General features: G+C 42.6%; 1 protein-coding gene across 1 annotated transcript; it reads right to left on the bottom strand.

Annotated features, from left to right (window-relative positions):
* Window positions 1–1854: 1854 nt before the first annotated feature.
* LOC136463749 (chaperone protein dnaJ 8, chloroplastic-like) lies at window positions 1855–2873 on the bottom strand. The gene is made up of 3 exons (XM_066462725.1): window positions 2474–2873; window positions 2313–2387; window positions 1855–2211 (listed from the first exon to the last, which is right to left on the bottom strand). The coding sequence occupies exons 1-3, from the start codon at window positions 2717–2719 to the stop codon at window positions 2077–2079; spliced, it is 456 nt and encodes a 151-aa protein (XP_066318822.1). The 5' UTR covers window positions 2720–2873; the 3' UTR covers window positions 1855–2076.
* Window positions 2874–11564: the final 8691 nt, after the last annotated feature.

Genomic DNA, 11564 nt, shown 5'->3' with positions numbered 1-11564 from the left:
TAAATATGTCATTAATTTTTTTGAGCATCTTAACGACTTTAAATGAAAAAACTCAAAACTAGAAAGTTGTAGATCTCGTCGAGATCTATAATTTTTATATAAAAATTATCTTAATTTAATTCCACAAAAAGATATGATTTTTCTAAGATATATTAATCATATCAAATCATATTTTTTTGCGGAATTAAATGAAGATAATTTTATATAAAAATTATAGATCTCGACGAGATCTATAACTTTCTAGTTTTGAGTTTTTTTTATTTGAAGTCGTTCGTTAAGATGCTAAAAAAAATTAATGACATATTTAGACTTAAGAGTATTTTCGACTTTTCACATCTACAGTTTGACTGCGTTTGAGCCTAAACTGACGGCAATGGTATGGAGGTCACAAAAAAAGGTAAGGCAGTGGCGCTGAAGACCGCTGAATTTTTCCAGAAGCACACAGGGGTTGTGATCTTTTTTAATGGCACACCAGAAATTCCAAAAAAAAAAATCCCAAATGCACAGGTGCAGTCCGTTGTCGAGGCAGTAGCAAGGAAGCTTCCCCCTTGCCATGGCTCCCTTATGGCGCGGAGCGGACGACTGCATGGTGTGGATCAAGTCAGTACTGCGAGCTGTCCCTATTTAGTATTTACGCGATGATGGCTGACAGCCTTCCGCAGTGGGCTAGGAAGGAAATTGACGCAATATGGAGGAAATTCCTATGGGTGGGCAGCGACGCCTCAGTCCGCAGGAAGTGCATGGTGGCATTGGCATGGCCGACGGTCTGCAGACCGACTCAGTTCGGCGGCCTGGGGGTCAGCGACCTCAAGTTGAAAGGCTACGCCCTGCAAGCTCGGTGGCTTTGGTTGCAAAAGACAGATAGTGACAGAGCGTGGAGTGAGCTGCCGATCAAAGCGGCTCCTGAGGTACAGGCCTTCTTCAGACATTCTACCGGATTGGAGACGGACGCACGGCTTTGTTCTGGGAAGACAAATGGATCAATGAGGAATCCATCGGTGACATCGCACCGTGCCTCCTACAGCTAATCCCAGCACAGATACAACATCGACAAACTGTCAGGGAGAGGCTGGAGAATAGGCAGTGGGTGCGCTCCATCAATGGCGGCATGTCACAGACTGCCGTGATTGAGTACCTTGAGCTGTGGAACACTCTCCAGCAATTCAGCCTCAATACTCAGCAAGACAAGCTAATTTGGCGCTGGACACCAGATGGCGCATACTCAGCAAAGTCGGCTTACAGAATGCTGCATTCAGGGACAATTATATTCAGAGGTCACAACCTCATCTGGAAGGCCTGGGCTCCACTCCGCGTGAAGATCTTCTTGTGGTTGGCGATGAAACGCAGGCACTGGACTGCAGATCGACGGGCTAGACACGGTCTGGATGCACGTGATCGCTGCTACCTTTGAGACCAAGCCCCGGAAACAATTGACCACATATAATCGCGTGCTGCCCATTCACAACGGAGGTTTGGCACTTCGTTCTGCAGGCCATCGGCTTGCATCTGCCCCAAGGAGCTCAGACAACCCTTACCTGGTGGAGGAAGCTGCATAAGCTTGCCAATGGCAGCCAGCGTAAGGGGATCGACTCTCTATTTGCTTTGGTGTCTTGGCAGGTTTGGAAGGAACGGAACGCAAGGTGTTTCCGGGACGCCACGGCGACGATCGCTGAGCTGCTGCAAATCATCAAAATGGAAGCGGATCGCTGGATCGAAGCCGGTGCGACAGGAATGAGAGCTTTAGCTGAACGGCACTAGCCAGCGGCTTCCCCTTGCTGATTGTTTTGTTTATCAATGTAGCCTTTGAGTGCCACCGGCTATGCTGGATACTCTTGTAACATAAACTCCTTCCTTCTTAAATGCAATGATACACAGCTCTCATGCCTATTCGAGAAAAAAAAAATAAAAACAGGGGGAAGTACACATCACAAACGCTTCAATATATACATACATACAGTGCTGCTGCCTCTGCCATTGGCAACAAGAATTAATCGATGGTAAGCCACTAAGGTCAATGTGGATAAACACGCTTTGTATAAAAATCCGTGTCTATCGACGATCGATCGTCAGTTTTCTTCACATGTTGAGCCAGTCGTCGTCGTCTTCGTTGAGGTAGTACCTGTATCTGTCGAGATCCTGGTCGGTGAGGCCGTACTTGAGCCGCCAGTACTCGAGCCGCTCCTCGGCCTCCCTCATGTTGTTCATCAGTATCTGCACACAATGACGGATTGCGTCAGCCGTCAGGGCAAGAAACAGAAACAACAACAACAACAACAAAAATGTTTAGTAAGGAGTACTCGTAGTAAGCTCACGTGATAGGCGATGTTGATCTTCTGGAATTCGACGCCGGTGTCGCGGTCGCTGTCCTTGCAAACGTCCGGATGGTACTGCACGGCGCAGGGGAGACGAGACGAACGAACTCGTCAGAATGGTAATTGATTGATAGCTGGATCTACAGAGGTTATGGACGCACCACGAGCGCGAGGCGGCGGAAGGCCTTCTTGACCTCGTTCCGGGTGGACCCCGGGCGCAGCCGCAGCGTCCGGTAGTGCTCCTCCGCCAGGCCCCCTGCCGCGCCCACCCCCGCCTCGCCCACGAAGCTGCACCTGATGGCCACCGCGGCGCCGCGCCGCGCCGTCACCGTACCCGTCCTCCTCCTCTCCCACACCTCCATCGACGACGGCGACGGCGCCACGCGCACGCCTGTCCCAACGGCCATTTCAACACCGCCCGCGGCGGGCTCACGCACGAGAGAGGCAGGGGTTCCAAGGAAGCAACGAAGAGCGCCGCGACCGCGAAGCGAGAAGCAGATGATGAGCTGCGACAGCGAGGGGAGAACGAAGTGTGTGCTGTGCTTCCGGATTTGACCGTTCTGTGGGGTCCGCCGTCCGCGCACGGGGGCTGGGTTATATAGAAGAGGGGAGACGCGGTTGGTTGGGGAACTCGCGGCGATAGCGGCCCTTTGCACGTTTTGGATCACGGCGAATTGCCCCTTGCATGGCCGCTGCCGGCTGGGATCGACAGCGCGGCCGCACGCGTACGTGTTCCTATCCGATCTCTGCGGGCTGCGGCGGGGAAAACGAGAAGCTTCTGGCGCTCGCGGCCGGGCCTCCGCGGCCACGCTGTGCAAGCAGCCAACGCGGCGGCTGCGTGCCAAATGTTGCCTAGACAGCAACGGCTAGCTAGGCCTTGGCAGATCCAGCCAGCCAGACAATTTGGGAAAATGTCACGGACTCGCGGGACGGAACGGTGAGAATGTTGCATTGCACCGGACGACGTGAGCGCAACCCCGTATCCGTATTTCCCACTGGGGTTGCTCGTCTGTGCGACAGGGACTTACAATGGCAGGGGACAGCTTCGCGGTGAAGGCCGACATGTTGGAACAAAGGGACGGTGAATTTCGCGGTAGTGTAGATCTTTTTTCATAGGGTTAAGTCCAATTTACACCCTCCAACTTGCAGCAAAGTTTGGATTTCAACCTCGAACTTTAAAACCGGACAACTTTGACCCTTCAACTCTCGAAAAAGTTCAACTTTCAACCATGTGGGCGGTTTTGCGGGTGAACAGTAACTTTTGATATTTTTGGGAGCACCAAAATTTTATATTATTTTTTCGAGCATCTTAACGTCCTCAAATAAAAAACTCAAAACTACAAAGTTGTAGATCCCATCGAAGTCTACAATTTACATATAAAAATTATCTTCATCCGACATCGTATTGAAGAGTTTTCTATTTTTTGAAATTTGAGTCTCATCACGCGATAAAATATGGTGCTGAAATTTTATATTATTTTTTCGAGCATCTTATTGTCCTCAAATGAAAAAACTCAAAACTACAAAGTTGTAGATCTCATCGAGGTCTACAATTTACATATAAAAATTATCTTCATCCGACATCGTATTGAAGGGTTTTCTATTTTTTGAAATTTGAGTCTCATCACGCGGGAAACAATTTTATCGCGTGATGAGACTCAAATTTCAAAAAATAGAAAACCCTTCAATACGATGTCGGATGAAGATAATTTTTATATGTAAATTATAGACCTCGATGAGATCTATAACTTTGTAGTTTTGAGTTTTTTCATTCTAGGACAGTAAGATGCTCGAAAAAATAATATAAAATTTCAGCACCATATTTTATCGCGTGATGAGACTCAAATTTCAAAAAATAGAAAACCCTTCAATACGATGTCAGATAAAGATAATTTTTATATGTAAATTGTAGACCTCGATGAGATCTACAACTTTGTAGTTTTGAGTTTTTTCATTTGAGGAAAATAAGATGCTCGAAAAAATAATATAAAATTTCAGCACCATATTTTATCGCGTGATGAGACTCAAATTTCAAAAAATAGAAAACCCTTCAATACGATGTCGGATGAAGATAATTTTTATATGTAAATTGTAGACCTCGATGAGATCTACAACTTTGTAGTTTTGAGTTTTTTCATTTGAGGACGTTAAGATGCTCAAAAAAATAATATAAAATTTCGGCGCTTCCAAAAATATCAAAAGTTACTGTTCACCCGCAAAACCGCACGAAAGGTTGAAAGTTGAACTTTTTCGAGAGTTGGAGGGCCAAAGTTGTCCGGTTTTAAAGTTTGAGGTTGAAATCTGAACTTTGCTGCAAGTTGGAGGGTGTAAATTGGACTTAACCCTTCTTCATGTTGTCCCGTCTATGCCAAGACGACGTCGTGTTGCGCCGGTTAAACCAACGGGCCCAACCGCCCAACCCCGTTAGCCCCTTCCATTTCCATGCGGCATCTAGATAGCCCATTCCGTCCGGCCACATGCGTTTCTACCTTCTACGGAATTCAGCAGCTTGGAATTGGAAGTTTGGAACGGTCACGCGTGATCGAATGCTCCTAGTCAGCGTCGATGGGGACCCATCCAATCCCTCTTGGTATTGTCGATGGAACATATATACGCTATCCACACATGCATATATAATTATAGAGTAAAGTTCTCGATTGAGATTTTTTCCTTTGGAATCACGCTGCTAGTTTGACACCAGCACCGCAAAACTTTCACAATCGAGCAGATAAATTATCCTCTCAAAAAGTAGTGTATCAGGCAGATTTTGTATGCATGCATGGGATAGGGATAGAATTGACATTCTTATCTCGTAAAGAATTACACGGAACAGCAGAGGGGCGCTGCATGTAGAAGGAACAGCTGTTGCAGGCCGCCGGGTAGAGCCGCTGCCGTCGCGTCAAGGGCTTCTCTCCTTCTTCCTCTTCGGTGCGTCTATCGGAGACCAGAAGTGAGGGCACCTATCCTTTTCCCGAAGTTTTCTAGTGTCTTAGAATTGAGTCTAAATAAATTTCCGGCAGATGATTTTCGGTCAGGATCGTGTGTCCTGCGATGAATTCGGTGATTGCCACGACGAGATCGCCGTTGCAGGCGTCGATTTCATCGGCAGGTTGCCAATTTGTGGCCTTTATCTACAAGAAGAGGGGTGCTTCTGGGAACCCTACGAGGACAACGACTTCGGGTCATCGATTTCATCGTCGATAGTCGCGGAGAGAAAATCAAGGTCTCGAGGTGATAAATCTACAACCTATGTTCTACCCGATGGTATAACTGTCAATATTCTTTCAGCGATTTAGATGCGTTTTGGACTGGTTCTGAAAAGTTAGATCTTGTGGCATGTCCAATGTTTTGGGGTTGATCGTTGGATTCAGCATAAGGACTACACTTTGGCTCCTGCATTCGAGGGAAGCCATTAGGGAAGAAGACAATGGAAAAATCTGGATAGAATATTATGTATTTTTTATTTTAGTTTTTGTCAATGTGTAATTTGGGAATGTACCGTGCCAAAGTTTAATATCAGTCCCCTTCTGTTCAGAAAAAACTGGTGTTGCAGATGTAGAGCTTGCTCGATACAACTTATATAAGCTACATATAGCTAAATTAAACTAAAACCAATAGCCAAATGATATAATTTTTTTATAGCTTTGGACACTCTTGTTCCCACTACCCTCATTTATATAAAAAAACAAAAACCCAACTTATTTTGATTATGTTTTTACTTTATTTGTATAGTTTATGTAAGAAGTACTCATTCCATCCCAAATAAGTGCACTTCTAGAATTGAATTGAGGAGAGAAACCAATGCCACTATAAAATTACATATATACCCCTAAAAAATGTAAGGTAACATGTAATAACCACACATTGCGAATAGAGAAAGTAGCAAAAAGTACTAGTCCTAGGTGGTCTATGGCCTAGAAGTGGCATTTATTGTGGGATAAATTTTGAATGCTAAAAGTGTGTTTCTTTTGGAACGAAGGAGTATTTACCAAATAAGAGCATCTCCAATGGTTCTAGAAATTTGGTAAATCAATTAGTTTTCCAAGTGGCTAAAAATTGAAAGCATATTTGTTGGGTCCTCCAACAATTTCCAAATTTTCGCTCCTAAAATATAGAATGCAATTTTACATCAGGAATTAAGTCCCGGACTTTTTACAAATCACCTAACAAATTTTATATTTTATTTCTCACTTGTATATTTACATTAGAAACCCTATCCTACTTCTTATTGTTCTTCACGCCCTCCACCTCCAGTTGGCCAATTGATATGCGTGTGTATATTTCCGCATGGTTGGATCGATTTTTCCAAGTACGTAAAGATTGACAGTTGTTGGAGAGACTTGTGGCCGGGAGCCGAGCAGAATGCAGAAGACGCAGGAACACGAAAAGAGGGCCGGGAGCCGAGCAGAATGCAGAAGACGCAGGAACACGAAAAGAGCTCGTTCCAGCTGGACACCGGCAACACGGAATGCCCCCAACGTATGTGGGGCGTGGCCGAGGCCACAGACAGACGCCCGCGACAAGGCCCAGGGTTATTAGCTGTTTCCTTTAGGAAACAGTTCATTTTACCTTCTCAATATATCATAAAAGTCAGCTTTTTCTCTCTCAACTCTAAAATAAGAAATAGCGCCGCACTTATCTTCTAAAACAGGTCACTTACCAGCGGCTCCTCTGACCGGTTGGTCGGGACGTCCGCCTGGTACTCTCGCGGGCAGGGTTCGAGCCCCCACGGGTGCGCTCGTTCGCTTGCCCGGAGTTAAAAAAATCCCCTCACCTGTCTCGAGTTTCTCAAAGCATAGGCAACGGACCGGTCCACTCACAGGGTAACGGGCCCCTGTGTAAGGGCGGGACACGGTGTTCGGGGGTTTTCTCGGCCTGCGTGAGAATGTCTTCTTCCTTAAGCACAAAGTTGCGGGGGCTGTCTGCCCACCGTAGGCCGAGTTTTTTTTTTAAAACAGGTCACTTGAGCTCCCATGGCTGCTTCCCTCGGTGGTTTTTCTTTTTTTTTCTTTTATGTTTATTTTGGCCAAATCTTTGAGAAAACGTAGTAAATCACAGAAAAAATCATAAAATAGAAAATCCAACTGTATTAGACTCCACATGACTATATCTACACAATGAACATATGATATAGTATTCTCAGGAAAAACATATGATATAGTATGCTTTAATACAAAGTTTTTGTTGTAACTTTAGATTTATGCTTTTGTATAATTAATTCATAGCTACAGTTTCTCTTGTCCAATTGTGGTGAAATTTTTATGTGGCTAATAATTTCGTGCTTGAGCTATAGTAAATATTTCATGCTCGTTGGATCATATATAACCGAGTTATAGATTTATCTAGGTTTATCTATTGATTCATCTATATTTATCTAGATAAAACTATAACTCAGTCATACATGATCCAATGTGCATGAAATTTTTGTCACATCTCAAGCATGCAATGATTAATCCATCATAAAAAAATTGTCTTAATTAGACCACGAAAACTGCACCTATGAATTAATTACAGAAAAACATATATCTAATGATAATGTTTTTTTGCACTAAAGCATACCATATCATATATTCACTATGTAGATCAACTCATGTGGAGTCCCAAAAAAAATTCATGCTCATCATATCATGTATGTTTAAGTTAATTTCATTTGAAAACTAATTTAACAAACATAAACCTAGATAAATCTATAACTCAATCACATATGATCTAATGAACATGAAATTTTTACTACAGATCAAGCACGCAATGATTAGCCTACCATATAAATTTAACCACAATTGGATAAGAGAAACTATAACTATGAATTAATTATAGAAAATTATAGATCTAAAGTTACAACAAAAACTTTATACTAAAATACACCTTATCATATGTTCACTGTGTAGATCTACTCATATGGAGTGCAACACAATTAGATTTTCCATTTTATAATTTTTCTGTGATTTATCATGATTTTTCAAAGATTCAGCCAAAATAAACATAAAAGAAAAAAAAAGAAAAACCACCATGGGTCAAGTGGCCGGTTTTGAGAGACGAGGAGGAGCTATTTTTGATTTTAGAGTTGACATAGAAAAAATTGACTTTTGTGATAGTTGAAGAATGCAAAATGAGCTTTTCCCCCCTTCTTTTACTAGTTGAGAAGGTCCATGTGCTGGTCCATTTACCCTAGGGCATGTTTAGTTGCCCAAAAATTTTAGAATTTGGCACTATGCAAAAAGAAGATTTTCCGTCACATCAAATTTACGGTACATGCATGGAGTACTAAATGTTGACGAAATCAAAAACTAATTGCACAGTTTGGTTGTACTTTGCGAGACGAACGTTTTGAGCCTAATTAGTCAACGATGGGACAATTATTACCAAATAAAAACAAAACGCTACAGTGTAGCTACAGTGTCCGGCTGTGTGCGGTGATGACTATGCTGCATGGTGCGCTGGACCGGTTCGCCAGCGCATGCAAACCATCAGCCTGCCCAGTCCAAGCAAACTGACGGACCTCCAACTTGGCAGCTTTAACGCATCATGCAATTTGGCACGGAGATCAGATCAGGTGCAGTCGCTCGTGCGAGTGCAGCGACGACTGCACATGCTCTCTCAGCCGTCTATTTTCGTAACGAGTGGATAGAGTGCTCAGTAGTCAGTAGTAAACAGTAACAAGGTGAACGGTGTGTCCCTCCTCGCGTCTACAACTACATGACTCGAACTCGGTCCTGCTATTTAGAGAGGACGCCTGGTTGTGCTCAGGGTCCTAATTAATCTGAGCGAGTTGCTCGTGATTTGTCCAGCGGAGTGTTTTGTAATCGTGCTCAATCTGCTCTCCCAATAATCAGCGAGTTAATTGTTGTAGGAAGTGTAGGAGTGTTCTGGCGCTAGTTGTCACTGGTACAGAGAACATTAGTACCGGCGGTTTTAAAATCGTCAGCGTTAAAGGCCAATGAAAATTACGAACTTCACAGACGTCTTCTAGAGAACCGCCACTATAAATGATTTACATTGGCTATTTTGTTAAGAAAACCGCCACTATAAATACATTTTTACGTCCGGTTTTATTAAGGCTACCGCCACTACAAATGTGAGAAGTTTAGACGTAATTATCCTCAACTAGATTAATTCAAATAAAAAAGTTGTCAACTACAAAGTTGCATAACTTTTTGAGATCTACAACTTTTATTTTGGTTATTTCTCCATCAGAGGTCGTTTGAAAAATTCAAATTTCAAATTTAAGAAATTCAAACATAGTTTTCCTTAATAAGACGACTTTAAATGAAAAAGTTGTCAACTACAAAGTTGCATAACTTTTTAAGTTCTACAACTTTTGTTTTAGTTGTTTCTCAATCTGAGGTTGTTTAAAAAATTGATATTTTTAGTGACGGTAAACTTAAGAAAACAACCAATTAAAATGAATTTACACTGGCGGTTCATGGTCTGGACCCACAATTTTATTTCTAGTGGCGCCCATACATTACGAACCACCACTGGAAAGAAATGACCATCACCAAGAGAAATCGTCTCTGTTCTAGTGTGTTTTAGTGAGCAGTGGTAGTCATGGTGGCGTGGGTGCTAGGGTGTGTAACATTTTTCCTTAAACCATCACTTGTTTTTATTTTCTAGTTCTTTAAATCTTGCGGCAAAACTTGGTATTGTCACTTTTTTTATAGACAATCAAAAGAGTGCTTGGGATCGGATATATCTCAAGGAAACCAAAAGACTAGTATAAAAGATAAACAACAAGACACAAAATGATCTCTAAAAAATAAGAGTACATCAAAGACCAAATCAGACATCTTCTTCCTATCATCATCCACTGTCCACCAAACTGAAAAGACAATAAAGAAAAGCGACATATGCGTACACCCTCGTCAAACAAGGTTTTGAAGACCGCAAAAGCCAATCATCACTGACAACGAGATTAATATCCACTAAAAGAACATCGGCTAGAGGAACCTTCCAAAGAACATAAATTTACTCCTTCACTATCAGAACAAAGTGTTGGAGATGCCGAACCTTGTTTTAGAACATACCAAAAGAAGAGGTCGATATCGTCGCATCAAAAGCCAACCAACTGCTTTTTATGATAAGCTCACAAAATGTCAAGATCTGAAGACGACCAATAGATCTAACAGACCAAACTTTCACTGGCCCTTCGACGAAGCCAAATCGAAAGTCATTGAGGTAGGGAGAGGATGGAGAGACCTTATTCTAAAGTACCATTGTCGCTGCCACCTCGTCCATGACACTAGAAACCAAACCCTAGATCAACGAGGATCAACAAACCTAGGGGAAGGGATGATCGGGTCCCCACTCCTCCATCCATCGACAATATCACTGGTTAGGAGAGAGGAGGGGGTCCGATGCAGTATCGTGGGAGAGAGTGAGGGCGACGGTTGGGAGCGCCGCGATGTGGCTAGAATGATAATCTAGTTAAGCAACACACTGGTCTAATACAAATGTTTCCTCTGTTATGAAGTACTCCCTCCATTTCAAATTATAAGTCGCTTTGATTTTTTTTGGTACATCCATTTTACTATGCATCTAGATATAATAATATATCTAGATACATAGAAAAATAGATGAACCAAAAAAGTCAAAGCGACTTATAATTTGGAACGGAGGGAGTACAAGTATAGTACCGAGTCAAACCATTCTAAATTTCACTACCCATACATAATATATATAGTTTTATACTATATCTATTTTCCGTCATAAATATTGATATTTTTTTATATAAACTTGGTCAAACATTACATATTTAACTGTAGAGACGGAACTAGAATTACATTATTTTCTGCATAAAAGCAATGTCCTCTTCTTAAGAACACAAAGTAAAATCAGGCGACTTGTCTAAATAATAATAACAGCAAAACTGTTTTCAGATATATCCTAAAAGGAAATCTAAAATTCAAGCCGAACATCAACCAGAAGAAACCAAAGTATCAGAACAGAAGGGTTGCCTATTTTCGCACTGCCTAGCTAGTTGACCACGGCTATATGTGGATCATCACTGGTTTGGAAATGGTAGAACACTATGCACGCACAATTGCACATGCACGCTCCATCCATGGGCTGCGCCGAATGCACTACCATCGTGTGCTAATAACTAAAATTAGGACTCCCAACCATCAAGACGTTATCCTTAGATGGCTTCATCCATGTACATTCCTCTCATCAAGGACATTGACGGTATCAACTATCGACTGTTAAAGATGGACGCGTTTCTGCTCTTGGTCCCCTCTTGTGATTTGTGAATCG

Source organism: Miscanthus floridulus, chromosome 7 (genome assembly GCF_019320115.1).
Source record: "Miscanthus floridulus cultivar M001 chromosome 7, ASM1932011v1, whole genome shotgun sequence".
Classification (NCBI taxonomy): Eukaryota; Viridiplantae; Streptophyta; class Magnoliopsida; order Poales; family Poaceae; genus Miscanthus; species Miscanthus floridulus.
This window is presented reverse-complemented; position numbering and strand designations above follow the sequence as displayed.